Source organism: Uloborus diversus, chromosome 6 (assembly GCF_026930045.1).
Source record: "Uloborus diversus isolate 005 chromosome 6, Udiv.v.3.1, whole genome shotgun sequence".
Lineage (NCBI taxonomy): Eukaryota > Metazoa > Arthropoda > Arachnida > Araneae > Uloboridae > Uloborus > Uloborus diversus.
Genome location: NC_072736.1, coordinates 164,702,522 through 164,730,348, shown reverse-complemented (window position 1 = coordinate 164,730,348; position 27,827 = coordinate 164,702,522). Strand labels below are relative to the sequence as shown.

At 33.6% G+C, this 27,827-nt stretch overlaps 1 protein-coding gene across 1 annotated transcript in view; it reads left to right on the top strand.

Annotated features, from left to right (window-relative positions):
- Positions 1-7,294: 7,294 nt before the first annotated feature.
- LOC129224635 (uncharacterized) overlaps positions 7,295-27,827 on the top strand; it is a 47,156-nt gene continuing 26,623 nt past the window's right edge. The window contains exons 1-4 of the mRNA XM_054859118.1: positions 7,295-7,616; positions 13,047-13,080; positions 14,813-14,834; positions 24,061-24,141. Coding sequence (XP_054715093.1) covers positions 24,065-24,141 — 77 coding nt within the window. The 5' untranslated portion in view covers positions 7,295-7,616; positions 13,047-13,080; positions 14,813-14,834; positions 24,061-24,064. The remainder of the gene's footprint in view (positions 7,617-13,046; positions 13,081-14,812; positions 14,835-24,060; positions 24,142-27,827) is intronic.

Genomic DNA, 27,827 nt, shown 5'->3' with positions numbered 1-27,827 from the left:
CTGAGCACTAAATATTCATTACATTCTTTCACAGTTAACAAAAAATTTAAAATAGTGATAGAAATTATTGTATTTTTGATTTTAATGTTACGTTTGTGTTTTTCATTCTTTTTTATTTCAGATGAATCTACTCCATTATCCCATAGCTCTCAGTCAAATATGACTGATGAAGTTGAAAGTTCTTGTTTTGACAAGTATGTTTTATTTATTTAGAAATTAACTTGATAATATTTTTATAAAGGGTATTTGTTTTGTCTTTTGAAAACAGGCTTTCTTTGGAGTTTTGTTTTATTCTGAGCGTACTATCAATAAAGTAGAAAAATATTTAGTGTTTTAAATATGGTATAGTGTTGACTCAAGAAAAAAAAACAGGATCACAAGTTAGGAAATATTTTGAAATGGACATGCCTCTTCAACAGAGCAACCATGGTCAATTTAATACGAACACATTCAGGATCATCTTTTTTCTCCCAGTTATACTCTCCATTTAATAAATGATGGGAAAGTTATCTTGTATGAGGTATGACACAATATTATTGCACATAAGTTTAATTCCTTAGTTCAAAGCAGTGCTCATTGATTTATTTCAGCATGATTTAAATCAAGTGATTTAGAAAAAAACTAACTGATGTGTGCATCACATGACTTCCTTTTACCCCATTCTAATGTCATTTCCCCATTACTGGCAATTTTAATGTGATTCAATAGTTAACTCTCTAAATATCACCAACAGTGACCAAATTAAAATCGGATTTAAAAAAAAAATCGCCAAATTTGTTGCCAAGTTGGCGACCAAAAGACGGGCGATATATCGCTAAGTTTCCGCCAAATTACAACACCACTTGAGTTAACATCGAAATTAACAATGATTTCCCCCAAAAAAGGGGTAAAAGACCCCTTTAGAAACACCCAAATGCAAGCGAAAGGGGAGGTGCATAACTAGACCCCACTAGGAGTCTGCGTACCAAATTTCAACTTTGTAGGACATACTGTTCTTGAGTTACGCCATATACATACCTACATACAGACGTCGCGAGAAAACTCATTTTTTCTGGGGGAATCGTCAAAATTGATATTTCGCGCGTTTGTACGTTCTTAGGCACTTACCCACGTGTGGTCGAGTCGAAAAAAACTCATCATTGATTCGGGAGTGAGTAAAATAGAAATTAAGGTCAATTTTTGAGTGAAATTTTTTTTTTGGGGAATATAATACTTCTTTTTTTGTAAAAGGAAGTAAAAAAATCGTTGATTACAACCAGCATTGGGCCAGCCATTGAAAAGTAAATGTTGACTTATCGGAGTAATTGAGTGATCTGCTCGATGGGTTGCCAGCATTTCATTGTAGACCTCTTAAAGAATAAGTGGTTTATTACAATAATTTAGAACTAAAAATCAGATCAAGGTATTTTATATTTTATCCGCGCTCTAGGCATCAAAGTCGTCCCGTATCTCCTAGAAATCCTGTGCCTGTATTTTAAAAAATTGGTTAAAATCCATCCTATATCTCCTTTCAATCCTATGTTTTGGAAAAAATCCGGTATTTTCGGTGTCCCAGGATCCAATTTCTGAAATTCACATTTTTTCACGTTTCTAGTAGGTTGCTATCTTGACTTATGATATTCTGTTTTAACCTTTTGACATGCATGTGTTCTGATGAAGAATGGTATGATTATAACAATAATGTAAATGTTCATGAGAATGTGGCAGATAATCACATCAATAAATTTTTTATCTCCAATATCGAAAATTGAAATGAAAATCTGCAATATTCTCTCATCATACAAAACTTGTGAAGGATGTTTTGACTTTTTCCGGCCACCAAGCTTCTATAGAAAGAAGCTTTTCCTTGAAAAAGATAATTTTAACAAAGGACAGGCTATACACGAATCTTGATGTTATTGTTCTTGGAATACTAAAAAACTCAGTAAAGGACCAAGTTGAAAATGCTGATGTAAATTTTTAAAAAATCATTATTACAAAGCAATATAATCTAGAGCCGCTGATCCAGTGTACTGGAAGCAATCTGCGGAAAAATTCGACTCTGTCAAGATTTTTATTTTTACCTTTCTGAGATTAAAAAATTCATACCATATTTTCTACACCATTTTCTCTAAGGTTTATTTACTTATGTGTAATGACCGAGCATTTTACAATAATTACTTATCTTTACATTTAAACATTATTGCAAATAAATCATAATAAAATCTTACAATTAACTTACGTAACAGTTACACATCTTTTTACAAACTTTTACTGGCCTGCTGATTAAAAGAGAATAAGAAACACTGCAGTTCTGTGTGATTTATTTCTGTATCATTTTGAATTTAAATTGAAACCAAGTGTCTCTTTTTTTAATTATTATTATTATGTGTGTGACAAATTTTCCTTCACTTTATGTGATGCCAAAACATTAAAGGATCAATAATTTATGTACACATGATGATTCCTTGTTCATCAGGAACACAAAAGAGATACTTTTTTATATTGTGTAGGCAAAATTTTCGACTGTTGTTTTGTTAACTGTTTTTCTTTCCTTTTTATACTAAACAGTCAAACCCCGTTGACACAAACTCGCTTACCGCAAAATAAATGCTACTCCCCATCAGATGAAGCTGCAAATTAGTGCTAAATTAATTACTTAACACAAAGAGGATTTAGACGAATTCCCGCATAATACGAAGAAAATTTTAAAGTCTCAGAAGAAAAAAGAAAATTCCTATTTTTTACATAAATTACTTTTGAAAGTTGGAAGATCTGCACTTGGACGCAAGCGACATAGATAGCAGCAAGAAAAATTCTCTCCTTGTTGTAGGAAAATCGTGAAGATCTCTTTGCTTCCAGAAAGTACGAACTTCAGATGTGTTAGACTATGCTTACAGTAAAACTGCTTGGATGAGCAGCGAAATCTTTGCCAAGTGGCTGATAAATCTAGATTTAAAATTTCATCATGAAAAAAGAAAAATTTGTCTAATTCTGGACAACTGTTCTGTCCATGAAGAGGTTTAGGGTTTAAAAGCAACAAACTTTTTTTACCCACCAACAATGCAGCGAAAATCCAGTCTTGGGATCAAGGAAAAATCAGATGTTTGAAAATGCACTGGCGTAAAGAAATGCCCCGAATAGCCATTGCCTGTTTTGACTTACTCTGTTTCTTGCTTAAGCAATAAATATAACTGCTTGTGTGTACATTTTTGTACAAACGTACTTTAGTTTATATATTTTCTGAGTCAAAAAATGCATGTCTGCATACACAAAATCTGGTAAACCTGGAAATCAGTTTACCCGAAATTTGTTTAACACGAAATATTTTGGCGTCCCCATCTAGTTCGTGTAACGAGGTTTGACTGTATTTAAGAAAAAAGACTATTTTGTGAGTTGGTCACTTTGATCTAGCACTGTTTCCATTTTCTTTCTCTGTCATTGGCATTTGTGGCTTATAATTGTTAAAATATTCTTGAACAGTCTTATAATGTTACATTTCGCTCAACTAGTTATTTGTTTTCTGTTATTTCTTTCTTAGGTCTATGAACCTTAACATTTCTGGTGATCTTAGTTTGGAACCTTCGGGGAATCACCTTTCTGTTACTGAAACAGCAGAGCAAAGGCATGAAGATTGTGGTGGGGATCAATTTGCTGTTAAAAAGTCTGAATTGGTCCGTTCTGAATCGTACCAACCACAGCTATGTGGCTCGTCTCAAGACGTTTCGGTTGAATTGGCGCAAGATCGTTTGCTCACAAGTGAAAATATAGACTACGTCACTAAAAATGCTGCATGTGTTGATGGAAAATCTCATAAAATTAATGCAGAATTACCTTCTTATTTATCTGTTGCACCAACTCCAAGTAATACTGAAAATAATTTTCATGCTATGAATTCAGACTTGTTTCTTAAATTGAAACATTCTACAGAAGAAAACTGTGATAGTTTGAACAAGGAATCAACGCATAGCCATGGACTTAAAAGAAACAAAATATATTCCCTAGACATTTATGATCCTCTAAATAAAGAAAATGTTTTTCCAGGCAAAAAGTTGAATCAAATGCATAAGCACACAGATTTCCATCCTAAAATTATTGGAGATAATCAGTTTTCTGAAATCCTCCCAGAAGGAAATAGTAAATTTTTAAAAAGTTCTGTACCATATTCAGGAGAAAGATATAAGGTGGCTAATTTAAAGTCTAATTTTGATGAACGATATGCAGCAGATAAAGAAAATATATACATTGGTGGTGGCGTAAATTCAATTTCAGCTAGAAGTCGTGTAACTGATGAAAATGAAATACAGCATTTGCATCATGCAGCATCGGCACAAGTCCGTGGTTTTAACAAAACTAATTATGCCAATGTTCCACTGGATATAACATTGGCTGCAACAGAACTTTCTGCACTGCCTGCTGAAGGTTTAAGTGAAGCGCAGCACTCAAGGCTTCAAATTAACCCAAAATCGTTCGAAAGTCCTAATGAAGGTGGTGAAAGCTGCGAATTCCATTCTTCTGAAAAAAACCCTGAACACTTTTCTCAGACTAAATTGGTTTTGGATGATATGGAAATTACTTGTGCAAATATGGATGATGATTTAGTTTGTAATACTGCAAATGGAAGTAATTCTGAAAAACTGTGCAGTACTGGAAAGCAGTCAGTTCAAGATAAATATTCATTTCCTGCTCTGTGTGCTGTGGCAGACACACATGCAGCTGAAATTCTTAGCAATAATGAAAGTTTTGATTACAAGCATTATGACCAAGATTTTAACAATGTAAGTACTCACGATAGTCCCGGTAATAATTTTCCACGAGTGTTTTCAGATAAGTCGCAAAGTTTCTTAATGAGAGAATATGAAAAAAGGCAGAATGCAATTACTCAAGCAAATTCAATGGATCTTACAATGCCAGATCAACAAAACGAGCTGCATTCAAAGTTCGATGTTGGTTCACATACCTCAGAGTGTGCAGATGAGATTTCAAAATCAGGTGCTGTAGCCTTTGAAACACCACCAGAACAGATCAATAACACGCTATATTTCGATCAGAATTTGGACATGACATGTTCACGTAACCAGGAAGAATATAATATGTCATTAACGGATGATTTTGGAAGGCACACAGAGTATTCTTGTAAAATGTTAGAAGAAACTGGCGTTAAAGAAACAATTACAGTTGCTGATGCATCTGATGAGTCAAGTGATGGTTTAAGAATGATGGAATGTGCCGCTGTAAGCGAAGACCATGAATGTCTGAATGTGGTCAGGAAACTTGGGCAATTCAATGGTTCAGGCAACCACCAAAATTCGGTCTTTAAGAAGCTATCTGATCCTGATCATCAAATTACGAGTGATCAAAACAATATGACTCCTTCGGAATTTTCGCTGGTGGATGAAAATTTTAAAGCAAAACCTCGGGTTTCTTTCATTTTTAATGAAAACTTGGGCACTTTGGAATCGAATTCTTCGGAAAGAAGTCTTGGTCTCAGTGATTCTGTTACAAATGAACATTATGTGCTGACAAATTCAGAAGCAAAAGTATACAGTATGCAAGTACCAAACATACAAGGTGCTTGTGAAGCACAGTATGATGCTCAGCCGTTGCATGTTCCAAATAGCAGGAAAAGGTATCAAAACTTACGAACTGACAGTACACCTGTAATTTTAAGATCCGGAAGCCACACAGATTCTTTAAAACGGAGCTATTCATCTGCAGTCGATAAAGATAGAAATTCAAGCACTACTGGGAACTCTTTGCTTCTAATTCGTGAAAATATTGAAAATGTTCTTAACTCGAATGTTTCAATAAATGCACCAGTTGTGAAGAAAAAAAGATCATCAGTAGATCTAACTAATATTGATTGCAGCAATAGCTTGCCTTATTCTGAGACATTACAAAAGGGTCAAAAATCTGCTCTACAACAACAACAAGCAAAAGCAAAAAAAATATGTAAATCAAAATCTTTCTCTTCTCTTCCGCAAGAAATGACTGAAAATGTTCCTAAAAAACGACGCCGCAGTGATTCTGATTTTTGTTCAAAGAACAGACAAAGAATGTATGAAGATTTCCGTAAAGAATATCAGAATTTGCTTGAATTTTATTTCAAAAACATGCCTACGAGTATGAAGAATATTGATGGAAATGTCAGTATTGTCAAACCTACATTGAACTCTCATCTTGAATTTGAAAAGGCAAAAGATCCTTTTAAATCAGACATAATGTATGCCTTGAAGAGATTGAAAAATTGTTTCCTGCATCCTTCTGAAATGAATGATGGGATTTTAAAATTTTCTGATTTGTTTTTCACTTTAAAGAAAAATCCTGTTTTAAAACCTTCATTCTCTTGCATGAAATTTCAGGCGTCCCAGTCCATTAGAAAAAGTTTCAGGGAATGTGATTGGAAACTTCTTGAAGCATCTTTTGATGCTGGCCAATTGGAAGCAGAAGCTGACAATTCAGTAAAAGATTTATTTAGCACCAAAATGAATCAAGAAACTTTTAAGGGGATGGAAGCTGATGAACCAACTCAAAATCGATCAGTAACGGTATTTATGGTGGAGCAAATCGAATTGGAACATAGGTCTCTAAATACTTCTGCCGATGATCGTCTCGAATATGTTTCGGATTCTATTCTTCATAATAGTTTTGAGAGTCAGACTACTTCCCTCATTCAAGCCAATTCAGGATTAACTGGAAGTGCTTTTCAAAAAAGTGAAATAAGTTCTGTTGCTAAAGGTGAACCATCATTGCCTCTTCAAAATTCTAGACAATTGCATGAAAGTATGGAAAACAAAAATGTCTATTTTTTTGGTGATCAGGTTTCATCCTCAATAAAATCAACTTCTCAGAGCAATTTTTTAAAAGTAACTGAACCAAAACAGTCGAGTAGTATGAAAGTTCAAACTTCTGAAATTCAATTTCATGGAAATTCTGTGTCTAAACCATTGGAAGAAAGTTTAAGTGTGTGTAGTAGCTTAAACTTGATTCCACAGTCTCTCCAGAGTTCTACACAGAACATGGATGGATCTTCTATACTTCGTCTTCCCTTGTACTCCACACCAAGGCTGGGGGGTACATCATCAGAAGTACATCAATATCATGTACCATTTCATAAAAATAAATCTACCGTTGATACAGTGCATCAATCTCCTTTGCAAAATTCTAGACAATTGCAAGAAAATACAACAGATAAAAATATTAAAAGAATTGAGGATTTAAGTTTGTCTTTAAAAAGTAGTGCTAACTTTGATGGAGAGAAAGGGATTGCGAATCTAACTTCCGAATTTCAATTTTCGGACGTTTCTCATTTAAGTCTTCATGAAACAGGGAAAAGACTAGGCATAAGTGTGAGCAGTAACAACAATTTCGTACACTCATCGTCTCAAACTCCTGCACATAAAGCTCCGCCCACACCCTATTTATCCTCAGACCATACATCAAATGTGGGGAATATATCAGAAGAGTTTCAATTTGATATTTCAAACCACACAATATCTGAGGTATTTCTGCCAATCAGTCCTAAATGCTCAAATACAAGTGCTGAAAACTCATTGGATAGTGGAAGTGATGATGATGATATTGAAAATTTCATTAAAGAATGTGAAGCTAAGATTCATTGTGAACTTTCGGATGAGGTAAATATTGCAATGGGGTCGTTTCCAAAATTTTAAAAGTATTTGTTTCTGAAAGAGCATGCTTAAAAACATAGGATCTGACTATTTTTTGAATTTAATTCTAAGTTTAATATTTTCAAAAAATTACTTTAGCTGGTGTGGTTTCATTGTTTATGCTTCTGCCGATGACATCACAAATGATGAAATGCCATTCACTGTTGCCATTTGCAGAACATAATATTTAATTTGCTTCTTTACCCACATGTACTGGTAACAATAGAGTTAATAGCAAGCGTAGAGCACAATTTTATTTAGTTTGCTTCTTGATTATCATAATGTGGAATCGAGGCAGACAGATGCGACGAAAGTACATCATTTGTGACGTCATAAAGACCACGCCTTGTTTGAAAAATTGGCTATTTAAAAAAATTAATTAAAAAATAATTGTTGGGAAAATTAAAATATTTTCTGGGTCCATGCTATTTTTTTTTTGCTTATTCTATCAATTTCAGTGACCAAAAGTAATACTTTTGACTGATGGAAACAACCCTATTTAGAAGGGTAAAACTTTTATAGTGCATTCTTTTTCATTTTTCAACGCATGCTGTAGTTTATTTGTTTCGTTTAGTGTCTTTATAGTTTATTTTAAAATGTTTACGTAATTGTGCGAAAGTTAGAAGTTTTTGCATCTTAATTTATAAGGTTTCTGAACAATAATAAGTTAGGGTTTATATAATCATTTATTATCTTCAAGTTGTTATTTTGTTTTATGCTCTTTTTAAATCCAGTGCTCATACTTAATCTTATAAAGTTTTTTCCTCTGTCATTTCTTAAAAATATATCTGAAACGCCACATAACATGCTGAAGTTTTAGCATGTGGTAGTTTCTAGAAGTTGTTCAGATTTATAATTCAACAGTTTTCTAAATGAAATGTTTTATAAATTAATCTGCTAGATTTTCTTATGCTAAAAAGATTTGGTTTTATTGTTGTAAATATGTGCAAAAAAATCTTGTGATTTCTACCAATTTTTATTGATACTTCTTATGTCCATTACTCAAATTTAGGATCCTTTTTTTTTTTTTAAGAAAGAGAAAGTTTGAGGATGAAAACTGTTTCATTGTTTTCTGCAAATGCCCATGACTAAGAAAAAGTCACGCTCACACATAATGTTACACATGCATATTTTTTGCCCAATATATTAATTTTCTATCTAGTAACTATCAATTTAAATATAGCTGTTATTGTACCAGTAATTAAACATTTGTTTCACAGCATGATATATTATTACGATTTACACTTAATTAAAATAGTTTTTTATTTGGTTATATTTTGATAATTGAGACTTTTGACATTGATAACAAATAAAAATATTGTAATGGTATACAATCAACAGTCATTTATCGCACAGCACAGTCCGTTCCAAACTTTTTCATAAGTGAATTTCTGTTAAGTGGAATTCTTTATTTTTAAATCAAATATTTTCCTAGTCAGTGGAGAGTAGAAAATTTATTAACAAACTTTGAAATGCCTTTGAGCTCTTTAGATGTCAGATAGCACCATTATACCCTTATTACCCAATGCAAACAAAATCTAGAAAACATCATGTTATAATTGAGCATTAAACAACATTGTTAAACAATTATGTAATTAAATTATACAGCTAACCCTTGTTTATTGCGGTTAATTCGTTCCAGACTTTACACCGCGATAACTGAATTTCCGCGAAGTAGGATTCTGTATTTATAAACCAAATATTTTCTAATTAGAGCGCATGAAACTTCCTTTACGACAACTTAAATAGGTTTTTAACATAGTTAGAGGCCCCTATGCATTAAACAGCATCCTTTGCCACCATTACATTTGTATTACTTAATATATTGCACAAAATTAGACGAAATATATATCGCATTGTTAATCATTGAGAAATAAACTACACACACATGAAGTTCTTTCAATCTATCTACTAATCTATGAAAATAGCTCAACTTGTTCGATGATGAATTAATTGCAAGTTAGTGACCGCATGAGCCCCCGTTCTTCCTTTCTACATTTATCCTCATTAAAGGTATTAAGTATACACCGTATATAACTTGCAAAGCTAGTACATTGTTGAACACCATTTATAAATGCATTTACATCCCCTAGTAATAATACAGTGATTTATACTTTCCAGTTAGTGTTTAACGGTTAAAATGAGATAGCGATTCTCTTCACTTTCTTCGGTGATTTTATACCTCCACTCCCTCAACTAGTACAACTACACGCCTCAGAAGAGCTCAGCTTACTTAAAAAGATATGCATTGTTATTCTTTTGTAGAAAAGTTTACACAAGCGCATGCAAAAGGCTAGTTACTGAATTTGGAAAGAAAAAAAAAACTGAAAAAACCGGGAAGTAGTGAAGCCGCGAAAGTTGAAGCGCGAAGTAGCGAGGGATGACTGTGATGGTTTATTTTGCAGTAAGTTAAAGTAAGGCAGAAGCAGACTTAGATAAAATGAAAAGCTTTCTGCGAACACAAATCTTAACTGGAAAATTTTCTGCAAATAATTATTTTGCCTAACTCGAACTTGAGTAAAAAATTAAATTTATATTCAAATAAGAAAGAGACAAAAAAAAAGTGCTTTAAATCATTTAATTTTTTTTATAATAACATATAGTTTGCTTATTTTTCACCAACTGAAGAAAACTGCCAAAGCCATTATTTTTTTTACACGTGTGCTTTAAAAGGCTTTTGGAGAAAGGCTTTTACAGAAACAAACTCTGGGATTTTCTTAAAAATTCCCTTTAAAAAAGAATTTTTTTTTTTTTTTTTAAATTAACGTTAGCAATTTGAAAAAAAATTTCTGCAGAGCCAAAAAATTTTCTGCGAACGCCGTTCGCGCGTTCGTCTATATTATGCAAGACTGGGCAGAAGTGCATGAAACACACCACCACCAGCTCAATTGTTCCAACCGAGAACTGCAGTTTTGTGCTTTTTAGCACTCAACAGCCTGGAACAGGAAGTAACTGAGATGGAGGCGAAAAACCTCTAAGGGAGCCAAGAGAGCCATGCTTTGCCATCAATCTTTGAGTTGAACCGCACCATTGCTGGGGACACTCATCTGGTGCGCTAATTCTATATTAGCTACCAGTTTGTTTGGTTCTCTTGGCTCTCTCCACAAACTCTTTAAAAAATTCTTGAAATGGAGCACTTTTTTTTTTTTTTTTTTTTGTACAAAAAAAAAAAATTATGCAAGTAAAATAATTAGAGCAAAAGAGCAAAAAAATAACAAACATACGAAGGCGGTTTAATAAGTGGGTGACTTTTAAATGAAAAAATCAAAAACAATGCCAAAATGCAGTTTATTTTTCAACATAATCGCCTTTCACACTTATACACTTTTTCCAACTTGTCTAACCCTTACAAAATATAAGATGTCTGAAAGTCATCAAAATGCTCATTTGTGGCATTAATGATCTCATCACTTGAATAAAATCTCCTTCCAGTAAGATATTTTTTTAAATTTTTAAACAGAAAAAAGTCACTGGGGACCAAATCAGGGGCGTATGGTGGATGAGAAACCAATTCAAAGCGTGATTCAAGCAATTTCATGGTTGCAATTGCAGATGTGTGAGCTGGCGTGTTATCGTGATGGAACAGCACTTTTTTCTTGGACAAATGGGAACGTTATTCTCTTAATTTTGCATTAAAACTGTCTAATAAATTAGCATGATACTGTCCCGTGATTGTTTTTCCTTTTTCAAGATAGACAATGTGGATTATGCCCTTTGGATCTCAGAAAACTGAAGCCATAACCTTTCCGGCAGATGGAACTGTTTTTGCCTTTTTCGAAGCAGTTTCCGTAGAAGTCCACTGTTTTGACTGTTCTTTCATTTCTGGTGTGTAGTAATGCATCCAAGTTTCATCCATTGTCACATAACATCGCAAAAATTCACTTGGATTACGCTGGAATTTGTCTAACCACTGCTTTGACATTGTTACACGATTCCGTTTTTGATCGACTGTCGGCAAACATGGCACCCATCTTTCTGATAACTTTTTGATACACAAATGTTCGTGCAAAATGTTGCATATGCGTTCAGATGATTTGTTTACCATATTAACTATCTCACACTTTCACACGATGTCTTCTAGCACAATGTAATGGATTTTGTTGATCATTTCTTTGTTCGTGACATCAATTGGACGTCCGGAACATTCTGCGTCTGTTGTGCTCGTAAGGCCCCAACGAAATTCCGTAAAGTACAAGTTAATCATACAATGTGATAGAGCAAACAGACAATAAATTTTTTTCAACTTTTCTTCTGTTTCGGAAATTGTTTTTCCGCACAAAAAGTAGTGCTTTATCATGAGAAACTCTTTTCTCGGTAACGAAAACAAAATTGTCTGCCGTTTTCTTCCAATGCAAATAAAACGCAACATAATTCTAATATCCTCTGCATATTTCACCTATATTGCCAAATATAACTATAAAATATAATTAAACTGCATTTTGGTATTTATTTTGATTTTTTCATTCAAAAGTCACGGACTTATCAAACCGCCCTCATGTTGCAGACATATTTTGGAGTTACTAGAAAATTTCTTTTTCGATGCAAAAATATGGGAGCCTATGGAAACAAAGTTATGTATTCCATCCGCTAGCTCAAGCGTTTTTGCATTGAAAAATGGTTTCCTTGTGATTCCACAATACATATCTGCAATATTTCTTGATATTTTGTGTTTTTAATGCTGATTTTTGGTAATTTCTTGCTTGTACTAGAATATATATGAATAAATATCTTGTACATACATGTTACATCAGAGTTGCCAACTGCTCCGCATCTTGCGTAGTTGCTCTGCAAAAATAGCGAAACACCGCAGCTACGCAAAAACATTATCTTGCTCTGGATTTCACAGCCGAGCATTTTCAAGCGTGACATAGTGTTTGGAGCTGTTTTTTTTTATTTTTATGCTAGTCCTTAAAGTGATTATCAAAGCTCAAAAACAATTTTAGATAAGTGATCTATTTATTTATTTTTTAATTGAATTTTTTTTTTCTATGAAAAATACCGAGCTGCTCTGCAAAATTTCAAAATGCTCCTCAACATTACCAGAGATGCTCCTCAAATTGTTTCCCCAAGGTTGGCAACCCTAGTTACATTTATGTTTGTAAAGTTTAACCACTTTCAAATACAGTCAAAATGTATAAAATCCGGTTTGAATTTTCGTAACAATCATTTTAATGGATAAAAATATTTTTATTTCTTTATTTTGATGTTATTGTATATTTATGAGTTAAATTTGATATTGTACATTCATCTTTTTCGTTGATCAGGGAACACATTGTAATATAATTTAAATTAAAACTTTCTTGAAATACATTGATGTAAGGTTGACAGTACATCATAATGTAGAATTCCTTTTCAACATCCTTTCTAATTGTTAATGAATTCTCTGTTTTTGTCTAGGAGGAGATCAATGTTGTATCTGAAAGTTGTGAAAGTAAGTTGAATCAAGTATTGTCTGTTTTATTGTTATTATATCTTATATCTTTAAACGAGCAATCCTTGTGGGTGTGTGGGTATATGTACATAAATATACATATTTATTTATATTTTGTATCTCGGAAACAACTCTAGCGATTTCGATGAAATTTTGGATTTAATTGTAGTTTTGCATCCTAAGTTCACCTACATCAGTGTTTTTTCTGTAAAAAAATGCCATTTTTTTCAAAAATCCATTTTTTCATGTAAAGTCTGCTTAAGTTAAGCCTTGCAAAAACTATGAATTGACACATAAGGCTGACGATTTGCAACCATAACAATGAAAATTAGTGTGATCTTGTTTTAAACTTTCAAACTTGCTTAGGGTTGCCAGACTTGGCTGATGTTTGCTACTTGGCTAATTTCAATCACACTTGGCTAAAAACAAATTCAAAAGCATTATGTAAGTCGATGTAAGGCTTTTTTTTAATTTTTTTTTAAAGGGAAACTATTGCTTGACCATTTTATTTATTTATTATCTTTTTTACATTTCAAATAGTTTTAGATGTTTTTTAAATCACGCGTCTAGATTTATTTCCAAAAAACATAGATTTTGAGACTCTTTATATTTTGTTAAGACTGTTGTTGTTATAATTTGCTTGAGTGGTTTGTGGATCATCAGTTTATATGGATAGCATGCTGTATGTAGCATTTTCTGGCGTTAAGTGACCAACTACTCTAAAAATACTTATTCCAAATGAAAATCTCGATTGGGATCAAATCGTGAATCACAACATAGTATCGAAGGAAGTATTGGGTTAAAAAACCGATTTTAACATAGTAAAATAGCCCCCAAGTTCAAAATCTTTAAATTAATGGCAGGAAAATTGTATAGTGGAAACAAAAATGTGACAGATAGTTTAAAGCAAAATATTGATTTAATTGCATTCAGAATCTTTTTTGTTTGGTACTTTAGTGTTATAAGAAGGCTGCGGCGCATTTTCAGTCCTAACAATTCTTTCATATTTATTGTCACCATGTTTGGTCTTAGAAACTACTTTTTTGGCAACACTGCGTTAAATATTTATACGTAACCACCTCAGAGCATCCCTATGTGGATGTCTGTGAAGAAGAGGAGGCTTATATTCAGTAGTAGGCTTCTTATAGCTGAAATGATTATAAAGCTGATGAAGGACTGGCAAGAACCCCAATATTTCGTTAACGTGATGCTTTTCAAGTATATTTGAAAAAGTATCGAACCTTGGAAAAGCAAGAGTAAACAAAAAATATTCTTTTGAAGCCGAGCGAAGCTCGGTCGTCCAAGTATAAACTATTTGAGTGAGTTAAAAATTCTACCTAAAATTATCTGCTTTTTTCCTTAAATTACTATTTTTTGTCATGTTTTTTAAATACTTGCAATCAGCTAACTTTTTGGTCACTGTAAAGTGGGCTCCTAGTAAAAAAAAATGGAAATCTACATTTGCCAGCTTTCTATTTAAAAATACAATTTTAAAAATCAGAATATTTTGTCATGTTTTTCGAAAATAAATATTTAAGAATTTATTTTTTTAAATACTGTAAATAATCTTTACAATCGAAATGGTACAATTTTTATCCTCTTGAAATAAAAGGTTTTGTTTTTTTAATCTCTCTTTTTGTGTTTCAATTAAAAAAAAAATTTCTAATTTTCATGTTAACTTGTTATATTTGCGTATTTTATCAATAATACTTGAAAACATTTTATTTTTCAGATGAAAATGAAGAAAAGAGTTGGTACGTATATAGTTTAATCACAATAATTCATTGTAAAACCTGCAATTATGTACTCAGTGAAAAAAGAAAAGAAAACATTTGTAGAACTTCATCCTTAATTGAATTTTTTTTTAATTTTAACTTGATTTGTGTATTTTGTCGCTACATAGACCATAGGGTGGTCCCTCGAGCTAGAAACCGGGAATAGTCGGGGAATTCTGAAGGCTGGAAAAGTTACAGAATTTTAAAACATATTTTTTTTTCACTTCTCACGTAGACATTGGAAGGAATATATTTTGTACCAAAAAACGTTTGGGCAAATAACTGCAATATAGATTATTATGACCAGTGCTGGATCTTTGAATTTTCCTAGCCAGTGCAAAAACTTAAAACTACTGCCATTGCTTATCTTCCATCAAGTTTTTTCTTAAGTTTCAACTGAAAAACAGAAATAGGGAGAATTTAACGTCCTGGAAAAGTGCCCCGGCTTGCTCCTTAGTAGATCTATCACTGTTTACGGCTGTTGCAGATCATTGCCCAAAAAATATGATTTATTTTCCACTTTTCTCTAAAATCACATTTAGAAATATTTTTGAAAAACACTATTACTACCATATTTGTTCTTTTTTTTAATGAGAAGATTCAGCATTTGGTCACTAAAATAAAATTCTTGTTTTCAGATTTCTGTATAAGGGTTTTGATACTGTAGTTGGCATGTTTTGCTATTTTAATAGGTTGTGTACATGGTCAGCATTTGCTGCCATTGTGATTTGGCTGCTGGTAACTGCATCACACTGCTGTTGTCAGTGGTGTATAAATTTGTCAACATGAAGAAACATTAATAATCTATTCAAATAATATTCATAGCTGTATAGTATATATATCAATCAAATATTACAAATTTCTCAGCTATAAAAAATCAAGTTCTTACGGTAGAAGCTTTTCCATGGATTTCCACCCATCTAAAGAACTATTTATTTACAACGCAGTCAATATTTTTAATTCAAAAATTGTTTGTGCTGCTCATAATATAAATGCTTGTAATGATACCCACATATAGGATTGCCACTGGCAACTTAAAAGGCGACATTTGACTTTGGTGACTTTTTTGATCAAAAACGGCCTGAAAGCAACTATTTTTCAAAAATTGGCAACTTTTTACAATTTTAGCTGACTTTTTTCATGTTTTGTGATATTTATTGAGAAAAAAAGGAAAAAGCGATGGGTACAATGTGCTCAACAGTTGTATCGAGAAAAATGCTTCCTCTGTTTTAGATTTCAATCCTTTTGCATCTTGTAAACGTTTTAATGTTTTTGACAATCGGAAATTATTTTGGCATACACTATCTTTTATAAACTATTTTATGTTTTATTTTGATAAAAATTTGATTTTTGATTGAAAAAAAAATAAATAAATTATTATAATGACATCATATATCATATGAATGTCATTATTATTATTAATTTTTTTTTAAATTTGAGAAACAAGCACATATATTAATTGAATGAGATTAAAGTTTTTATTCCTTAGCTCTTTATATTCTGCGACACTGTTCCCAAGTAATCTCAAAAGTTTTGTTATAACATTTGAGTTTGCAACTTACAAAATGGCAGATGCAATAGAGAGGAACTATTCTTGGAGGAGTTCTTTATATCTCCTCCCTAGATAGGTGCAATCTATTTTGTATCATCACTTACCAAAATGTGACGATATCAAACTTTTTGTGTCATTGGTAAACAGTATCATTAGGACCTCACACACGTTGTTCTGTTCAAACTTTTTTAATTGAAAAGTTAAAAAATTTCAATAAACTATCAAGTGTTTGAACCATTTTCTCGAAAACAGTAAGTAAAAAGAAAATGATTTAAGCTGCTTGGTGACAGAATGAATATAAAAAAGCGACCTCAGATATTAAGTGAAAAAAAACTGACTACCCATCTATAACAAGCAGAAAATCCTGCTGCAACGTCCTCCCATATTAAAATGAATAAAACAATTGAAAGGATATCGTTTAAAGAAATGATAAAGGTAGAAACAGTTTTCTGAATGAGCGAAAATCACTCATCCCCCCCCCTTGCAGACGTAAAATGAAAAATAAACAAATTCTTCAACTAAAATGACTAAACACTGTTTAAAAACGAAAAACAATTGTTTGCAATTTGAAATATTTCGCCAAATAAACAAAAAATACAATAAATTACATTAACAGTAGCTTTAAACAGTAAATAAATGATCACACAACTTGATTGTTTATAGCCAAAGTCGCCATGCCACCACATTACTGTAATCCAACCGATCAGTGAGCGAAGCTAACTCCAACCGATTAGCGGTATGTTTTTTTGAACAAAAACTTTTGAAACTTCATATATTGCCTAATTTGTTCTTTCCACCAAAGATAAAGATCTTCCACTGCACTGATCTTTGTGTACAGAACTACCCTGTTGTAATTTATCTGGACGAAAGTGAAATTCGTTGCGTCTTCAAATTCCATCATCTTTTCCTTTAATAATGTACTGATTAGTTTGATCATCCTTAAAGTATTCTTTACATTGGTGCCAAAACTCAGATGGATTTGAGCCAAGAAACAAATGTTGCTAGGCACGGTTCTTTCCGGGTTTTGTACGCTCCTTCAAAACTCTTCCAATACCTCTTCATTTAGAAAAATTTTTTGAAGGGCCCTTCAAACTCCTTCATTTTGGTTTTAACTCCATCAAAACTCCTTCTTTTTTAGTTCAAGACTACATAATCTTCCTCTATGACAGTGACTCATAATACTTTGGATCGACAACTAACTTTGTCACGAGGGCGATTTTAATGTAGTAATTTCTTGCATTTATTTTTTTCATAAAGATGTGATTTACAAATTGATCGTTGTTAAGTCATAAAAGTTGAAGGTGAAAATTTTATTAGAAGACTAAAACATTTCATAAGTGAAGTAAAACATGCTAAAATGGTGCTTGGCTATTTTTTCAAGTTTTATGATTATTTTTTTTTCCTCCACCACACTCTCAGCAGCTAAAGTCAGGTTGTCTAATTATTATTTAAATATTTAAAACTGCATAAGTAGATGTACTACATTAAGTGATTGTGTTAAAAAAAACAATTGTTTAGTAAATCGCAGTTATCCACTATAATATTAAAATCTGTTCGCGTCCGTCTGTCTGTCTGTCTGTCTGAAGATCGATCTCCTCGAGAACCGCTGCGAATCGAGAGTCGAACGAGATACCGATCAATTCGAAATTTTCCAAAGAAAACAATAGAACCAATCTCGTAATTGTACGACTTTAATTAGCAGAGATATTAATTAAAACGTTAATTAACATAACGTTATTCAGGAATTTTTATTTCTTTCCTGTTGCCATTTTGCGTATGAGCAAATAAAATTCTAATAATTGTTTTAAAAGAGATTTTTTTGGCTGCTGTCCAAATCTTAAAACAACGTTTCTATCCAGAATTTCATTTCAAATTAGTTTAAAATTGGTTGTTCTATTCGGATATAGCCTTTATTTTATCGTCTGTCCTTTTTTTATTTTTTACATTCAACGTTCTTAACTCTTTTCCTCATATAAAAGTTGTTTCTTTAGCTATGTTTATTGATTGTAGTGTAAGTTTATCATTCACCGGCCTCATATTTTGATACATTTAGGATGTGCGACTAATTATGTTTATTTTGTTGAACTTTTTCCCGTTACATGGGTGAGTTTTCGAATTGCAATAACTTTCTTTTTCTTTCCTGTTTCTATTTTTGAAATACAGTTTGTATCGTTAAAAGAACATGTTAAATCAAGATTGTTTGGATTTCTTTAAGTGAAACAGAGTTGAACAAAAAAATTGTTTTTAAGGATTTTAACTAAAGCTATCTTGGAATCTGATGACTTGGTATTTAATTAATGCTTATTGGTATTTATTTAGTCTTGGTGCTTTAGTTTCACCTAATCAATCAAAATGTGTGTGTCATTTTATGTAAAAAGATGATCGTAATTGTACATAAATATTTCAGATATAGTCTATCAGATTTAATTCAGTTTAAAGTGACCAGAGATTATAGTTGAGAATGCATATATTTTCATCTTTTGTGCTAATTGAAAATACTCATAACTTGTATATCATTGATAACTATGATTAACGTTAAAGAGAATTTTGACAAAAATATGCTCTACTGGTGTTTTACAAACCTTGCATTACGCGTATTTATTTACTCCTTAGCGCTTTAGAAACTGATGTCAGAGTAATACAAAAACATCAATTGGACATCTCTTTCATTTTTTAAGTAGCCCGTGCAACGCCGGGCACGCAGGCTAGTCAGGTAATAAAAAGGGTCATCCACAAGTGATGCCATGGCTTGAAGAGGAGACCAGTTCATGAAATTGTGACAAGGGGAAGAGAGAGGGTGACAAAAAGTGACATCACACAGTTATTGTATGAGGTATGAAGTGAAAAGGGGGGCACTTGGAACGAGCGCGAGCACTGAGACCTCAGGTCTATTGTACTATCCCCGCTTAGACTACTAAAGGAGCCTAGTAACAGAAATAAATTTCAGCAGTTGCCTAAAAGAAATTCTAGGCAGTTCCCAGGGGTCTACATAGTGGTATCCCAAGCAGGGTTGCCCGGATTGGACCCAATGAGTTTTTTTTTAAAAAAACCTTTTAAAAAAAACCCCATTATTTAGCCTACTTTTGGGTTTTTTAAATATTTTCTGAGAAGTTTTTAAAAAATTAATTTAATTATTTTCAATTTAAACTTCTTTTTTATTTGTTCTTTACCACAGAATATGGACATAAAAATGAATTTTTAACTTTAATAGTATTTCTTAACTCCTAACGGCATTTAAAAAATACTTTAAAGATTTTAAATAAGTATATTTAACGTTTTTCTTTAACTGGTCAATAAATAACTCAAATTATCTTAACTAAGTCCTGTCACGTCTGATGACCTACTCTAGCTAAAAGGCTTTCATGTGAACTATTTTCCGCAAACCAACACATCACAAATCTCGAATGAACAAGGTATACATGAAATACACCACCAGCTCATTCAATTTCAGCTGTCTCGTGCTTATTAGCACTAATCAGCCCAGCATAGGAGTGACTTTGCTGGAGGTGGAAAACCTCTTAAGGAAGCCAAGAGTGCCATAGAAATTAACAGATTTTACAAACGGTTGGACAGATAACAGAATAGGATGTATAGTATTTTCATTATGTTACAAAAAAGTTTAATATTTGTTACTCTGTACACAGAAATAGAAACACAGGCTACATAAAATTCAAAGAAATGTCTTGATTAAGCTGGAATTCAGTAAAAAAGGATTTAAATTACTTGAGGTTCTACAGTAGTTTTGCATAACAAAATGAAATACAATAAAGTAAAATGTAAAAAAAAATAATAATAATAATTAAAAACGAGCAATAGATTTTATCACTCAAGAAGTAACTTTGCCTTAACTGTTGGTTATCATGAAAACTGAAAAATCTGAAACTTCTCCATTCTTGAGTTTTGTCATCTTTTATACTTTTCTTCAGAAACGCTGAATTTTAATTAGTTTTCCAGCTTTTTTTACCCCAAGCCAATTTTTGCGCTTTGTCCATATACTTATACGCTACAAGTACCCCACATTTTCCCTAAAAAAAGGCAAAAACCCACATTTCTTTTTAAAAACCCAGCTTCAGTTATTTTTTTTTTGTGTGTTTTATTTTAAAAAACCCTGGGTCCATGGGCTTTTTAAAAAATAATCCGTGTTTTTGCCAACCCTGATCCCAAGTGCTCAAATCTTTGTGCAGAATAGAAGTCACATTCACATCGCACATGAATTGAGCTTTCATCAGCCGTATGACATCCTCTACACTAAGGATTGTCGGTAACGCAAATCAGATTTAGATGCCTATTAAGAGAGCAGTGTCTAGTTAGTAACCCAACCGAGTTCTTGATCTCATTCCTACTTAAATGAAGCAGTTCGTTGGATCTAAGCCAGAGAGGCTGCTGGTTCAGAGTCTTGGCCTGTCTTTGAGAGTCTGACTGAAGCCACAGGCCATATGATTCATTCATAAGGAGGTTCTTTGCAGTAGTCCTTAATGCATTGTAGGGCAGGCTGGGGTCCCATAAATGGTGCATTGGAGCCCTGCTTAGCTAACTGATCTGCCAATTTGTTGCTCACAATGTCACGATGACCAGGAACCCAGTAAAGGGAAACCCAATTACTGCCAGCTAGTCTTACCAGTGCATTATGGCACTCCCAAACGGTTTGGGTAGAGAAGCAGTCTTGATTGAGAGCTTTCAACACAGCTTGGCTATCAGAGAATATTCTGATAACCTTCTTGCTTATGCCTCGTTCTAGTCGGTTATTTACACAAGCCCATAGGGCTAAAGCTTCTGCCTGGTAGACAGTAGCAAGTTTCCCTAATGAGAAGCACAGATTTGTGTTATTGCTGCTGCATTATGCACCAGAACCAGTTCCAGATGCAGTCTTGAAACCATTTGTAAACCAGATTTTGTGCGCTTTGCCAATGATACTCTGTATACCTTTCCATTGCTCTCTGGACAGAAACACAATATTATAATTGGCACTAAAGCTGAATTGTTTTAACATCCAGTCTGAAGGCATCATAAAGTAAGTCTTTGCCCACAGTTTATCGTACAGAGACAGGTAATGAGGGGGACTTCCAGAAACCCATGAGTTTGAGGCTGTACGCACACAGAATCACCTCCAGTACAGTTATTGTAACAATATGTTTATAAAAAATATGGCATGGCGACAGGAGGAGGAATTAGGTGAAGTGTGAAACTTTGTGATGAAGGGGTAACCCCTTCCCCCTTTTCAAATATGTTAAAAAACGAGCTGATGTGTGCATCACATGACTTCCTTTTACTCCAATTTAATGTCATTTCCCCATTATTCGCTATTTTAATGTGATTCAATATTTATTCTCTAAATATCACCAACAATGGCCAAATTGAAACCAAAAAAAAAAAAAAACTCCGCCAAATTTGTCGCCAAGTTGGCGACAAAACTTGGCGACCAAAAGACTGGCGATACATCGCCAAGTGTCCGACAAATTATAACGCCACTTGAGTTTACATCGAAATTAACAATGATTTCCCCCCAAAAAGGTGCAAAAGACCCCCTTAGGAACATCCGAAAGCAACCAAAAGGGGAGGTGCACAACTAGACCCCACTACGAGTCTATGTACCAAATTTCAACTTTCTAGGACATACCATTTTTGAGTTATGCGAGATACATACGCACATACGCACATACGCACATACATACAGACGTCACGAGAAAAGTCGTTGTAATTACCTCGGTGATGGTCAAAATGGATATTTCGCGTGTCTATACATTCTTAGGCACTTTTCCGCATGTGGTCGAATCGAAAAAAAAACTCAACATTCATTTGGGGGTGAGCAAAATGGAAATTAAGGGCGATTTTTGAGTGAAAATTTTTTCGCGAATACAATACTTCCTTTTTTGTAAAAGGAAGTAACAACAATATTTTTATAACAACCCATTAGTACTCCTTCAAAACCTCATTTTACTTCTCCAAAACTCCTTCATTTTATTTCGGAAATTGAGTACGAACCCAGCTTTCTGACCATTTGGTTAGGAAAACCTAAAGCACCGATCCGGTCACACGGATCAACTACGACGACAGAACACACATTTTGAGTGAACCATCCAGTACTTAGCTTAAAAATATATCTCAGGACCTAAAATCGTTGCTTTTAAGAAATGAAGGTTTCACTCTCTCTCTTTAAATGTTTTATCAATTCTCAATTGACATATCACAGTAGGAAATTTCATTGTGAAAAGTAGAGCTGGCTTTCTTATTGTCCTTTGGCAACGGATTAAATATTTATTTCAGTTCTCGCTCAACAATAGGTTAAAATAAATATTAATCATTTGGGAGATATAACCATCCAATGTTTAAATTAATTAATTAACAAAAATGTTTCCGATTCAATCCATCGCGCTTCTAAACCATGCTTGCCACAACTTAATTACACACAAAAAATTTGATCAAAATTGGTCTAGCCGTTTAAAAGCCTTATGGTGACAAACGTCCGCACAAAAGATTTTATACATTAAGATGTAATTTTTACCATCGTGAGGGGGAAAAACAGAAGAAAAAAATGTTTCAATTTTAATCAAAAAAAGGAACTTGGTGTTTAATTCCCTAAAACCCTCTGGTTATGTCCTTGGCTACTTGTTAGAAGCAATTCATATCCGCAATACAACAAAAATTCACATTACAGTAGAACTTCCTTTATCCAGACTAACTGGGACCAAAAGCAATCCGGTTAGTCAAAAATGCGGGTCGTATGGGGAAAAAAGCAAATCAAATCCTTAAAGAAATAGACTTACCTTTCATTACAGCCAAACATATTTTGTAAAAAAATGCATAGCTTTGTCGTTATTGTTAACAAGTCATTAAAAAATGTGTCAACAGCATTTCTCGACACAGAGTTGGTTCACTGTTCTGGTTCAAATATGTGTGGCGATTGAATAAAACACCATCAAGCAAAAGTTTTATCTTTACTAGATAAAAATAAAAAGCAAATGTTTAGTGTGCTTATAGCTGTGCTCTTGTTATCATAATTAAAATGCCCTCAAATTTGATCCAGATAACTAGGAGATCCGTATCAACGAGGGCCAGATTAACGTGGTTCTACTGTACTCAGAAGCAGATACAAAAAGATGGTCATGGGAGTCATGATCCCCCCCCCCCCTTAATCCGTCAACAGTAATATCAATCCACATAGTGTTCAAAAACTTTATGAGGGAAATGTAAACAATTTCAGTAGTCTTTTCAATTCATTAATTTCTTCTTTTCTGAAAGTAAATGTTTAAAAGACTATTTTTTTACGTTGCTTCTGAAATTAATTTTATTTTTGTGCCTTATTAGATGCCTTAAGTCTAACCAATTTGGTGCTTTTTTTCGCACCCGATTAGTTTCTTAGATTTTTCATCTCCTAAACAGTATGCTTGTTCAAGAAGGAGTCATTCTTCAGCATGACCTCCCCTACTCCCCCTAAAATGGTAGTCTGTATACACCCCTACCATTTTATGGCGGGGGGGGGGGGGTCCCATCTGGAATGTCACCGCGTGATGGGAACAAGAGACCCTCGGGGGACAATGTATACGCCCCTGAATGTGCTTTGATTTATCCTTTATATGTTTTGCATTTAAATTATTGCAAAAATTATTATTATTTTGTTTTTAATTTCAAAATGCTTTGTTTAAAAATATTTAGGGAGATGCAATGTTCTGATGATGATGACGATGTAGATGCTCGTCATTTCCTGCGCTTATATTTTGAAAAGGAATCTGAGAAGTATGTTTTTTTGACATTGTAACTATCTAAAACTGGGTTGCTGAAAAAGTTAATTTATTTGAAACTTTATCAAAAAAACTTTAGCGTAATAAATGTCTTTGGTTGAGCAACATTTCAGTATGAAACCTTAAATTTTGGGTGGAATTTCTGCCAAAATTTTAAGATCTCCTTCTTTGCTCATAGTCCTGGTAGAATATTTTCACTGTAGGAAGACTTATCAAATCAAATTCAAAAATTTAAGTCAAGGTTGGCAAGGTTTCAGACGCTGCGGTAAAAACCAGTAAATACCGTGATTTTAACCATCCTGTCTGAAACCCTTGTGTCCGAAACTGTCCAAAACTACATATTTAGAGAAACTGTATTTTGTCATTAAATATCAATGGCAGAATAAAGTGTGCCAAAGTCATGTTTTCCATTGAATATTTATTCAATGTGGACATTCAAGTATAAATATACACTTATTTGTATAGCTGAATCTAATCCAGTTAAATAAAAGTTGAATTCTTTATTAAAAATTTCAATTTGTACACATAAATTTTTTTCTTCTTCATAATAGTAACCAAATATTTTGACATTTATGTATGAGTGCAAATGAAAGTGTTCAAAATATAGTGCAATAATTGACTTTAATGCAATAGATGACAATTTTTTGTAGTTTCAGAATGTATTAAAAGTATGAATTAAAAAAAGAAATTACACAAGTTTTAAAACATAAATGCATATACTTAATCATCAATTTATTGTTCTTTAATCTATGATTTAAAAAATAATTTTCGTTAAACATCATGTAAAACTTATATGCAAAAACCGTTACAAAAAATTACTCTTTTTCTTTTTGCACCCAAGTATTACAAATTTAACAACATTCCTTTGAATTATAAATAAATGAAAGTGAAATTTAGTTGAAAGAGTTGTCTTGGTAGTGTTGTGAATTTCTTTTCATAACTCTACCAACTGTTACATAAGGAAGATTTTATGTAATAGAGTTATTGGCATTTTTTTAAAGTTAAATAATTTCAAATGAACATTTCGGAGAAAGTTATTATCAAATACTCATTGGGGGGCGGGGTTAAAACTTATTATTATATTTATGCATCACGAATATTACAGCAAATATGAATTGATTACATTGCACCTCTGTAGCTTTAGCATACTTTTGTATTTTCAGACAGTTTTGGACAGTAAAAACCATCTGTCCTGTCCTAAACCAGTTTTAGGCAGTCCAAAACCCAACCCTGATTAAAGTGCATGAGGTCACTTACAGCTTTCTGCTTTAAATGCAAACAAATAATCGTTGAGGTTATGAGCTACATTGTAAAAAAAATATTCTTTGTCATTCCTAATAAAGAAACATTTTTCGGTTATTTGTCTATAGATATTTATTGTTGTTAATGATCAATTTGTATATAGCATGTCCCTGTTTAATCTTTATTTTTGAAATCGTTAGTCCTAGATTAAAAAACTGGTCAAAACGAGATGAAGAGGTGAGAATGTGAAAAGCTTGAAGTGGATAAAAATATAGGGGAAAATTACAAAATCTAACTTTTCATATGGTCTTCTACATAATTCTCCTACATAACATTTAAGTAAAACCACGAGCATGAAAAAACAATTTGAACACAAAAAGTTTGACATTAGTATAACCAATGTTCACTGATATATAAAATTCATCATTTTGTGCTTTATACCACTTTACACTCTCTGTCATTTACTCATTTTGGGAGGTAATATAACCATACACTTACCATCATGAAGTAATTCCATGTTCTGACCAAAATAGAAGTGAAATATCCGATTATATTGATTATACACTGCTCGAAATTGAAAATGCAATACCAAGAAGTGGGCAGAAAGTGATGAAATTTGGGAAAAAGACGGAGACAGCAAGGAATAATAAATGATCTCAATTTCAAAATGATAGGCTGAACACAGAGCGAGAATGGCATCGGCTCAGTGGGATGTAGGACCACCGCGGACAGCGATACACGAAGAAACACGTCTAGGCATAGAGTCAATAAGGGTGCGGATGGTGTCCAGGGGGATGGCTCTTCATTCCCTTTCAACCATTTGCCACAGTTCGTCTTCTGAACGATTCATGGACAGAGTCTGCAAACGGCGTCCAATCACATGCCACACATGTTCGATTGGTGACAGGTCAGGAGAGTATGGTGCCCAGGGAAGCATCTGTGTGCCTTGGAGAGCATGTTGGCAGATGCAAGTACTGTGGTATCCTACTGAAAAATTGCATTAGGTAGCCCTTGAAGGTAAGGGATTGCCACAGGCCGCAGCACATTATCCAAGTATCGTTGGTTCATAGTGCCCTGAATACGAACTAGAGGTGATATGGAATTGTACGCAATTGCGCACCAAACCATTACAGAGTTTCCGCTACGGTCGCATTTTTCGCATAATGCGAAAACACTATCTGAATTGCGAAAATAAAGCAACGCATTTTCGCTTTTTTGCTCAAATAAAAAATAAATTAATTTAAAAAAAAAAAGAAGAAATGTATGATCCTAGAGAAGAAGCATGCATGGCGATAATCAACTTAATCTTTTTTAAATCTTAGCTAAGATGTTTAAACTACAATTAAGTTCAATAACTATTAGTCTTATCCAGCATTATGTGCCCCCAATAACTGCTTTATTAGGAGGATGGGACTGCAACGTTCTAAACACCAATCGTATTTTCTTTTTTTATTTTATGTTTTTAAAAAATAGCTGTTGTACTTATTTCTTCAAAGGTGTCACAGATGAAATATGAATTGTATTTTCAACTGGAGATGAAACACACTGAGTCATATATAAATATATGAGAATGTGTAACATTTTACCATTTTGCTAACATTTTCCCCTCAATTTTAGCTTTTATGCTAAAGAACTTTTGAACCCAACTTAAACCCTGAACCATTATGCCATGTTCCACAGTTACTGCCGGTTTAGATCTGTCTCACGTCGACGCCACACACGTATACGGAGACTATCACTGGATAAACAGAAGCGGGATTCATCTGAGAACGCGACATTTCGTCATTCTGTCATCCACGTCGCTCTAGTCCGGCACCATACTAAACGTTGCTGTCTCTGTTGTGGGGTCAATGGTAGTCTTCTCAGCAGACGCCGTGATTGCAGACCACATGAGACCTAACAACGGGAAATGGTTATGGTTGACACGGGAATATTCAGGGTATCTTGCATCTGCTGCAGAATCGAGGAACAAGTGACTTGTGGGTCTGCAACAGCTTGTCGGTGGATACGTCGATTCACGCGTTCTGACATCACTCTGGCTGCCCAGTTGCCCCCCCCCCCAGATACCCCCAGATACCCTGCACCCCTCAATCTTGCCACATTTCGTTGTTCCAGCCATCTTCGGCAAAGCCGATGCACCGTGCTCGCATCCATGTGGGTATCAGCTGCGATTTGACGAAGGACCAACCTCCCCTTCTCAGTCCGATCACCATACCCTTCGTAAAATCTTCTATCTGCTGGAAGTGCCTTCGTTGGTGTCGGCCTGGCATTCTCTCGGAGGTGATATGGAATTGTACGCAAGGTATTACATGTATAATCCAAGACAAAAAAATTTTTTTCGATAATTCTCCAGTCAGAAATACTGACACGAATATCGCCCATTCTGCAAGTTCCTTCCCTTATATCTTACTTCACGTTGCAAGTCAGTGATGTACGTCT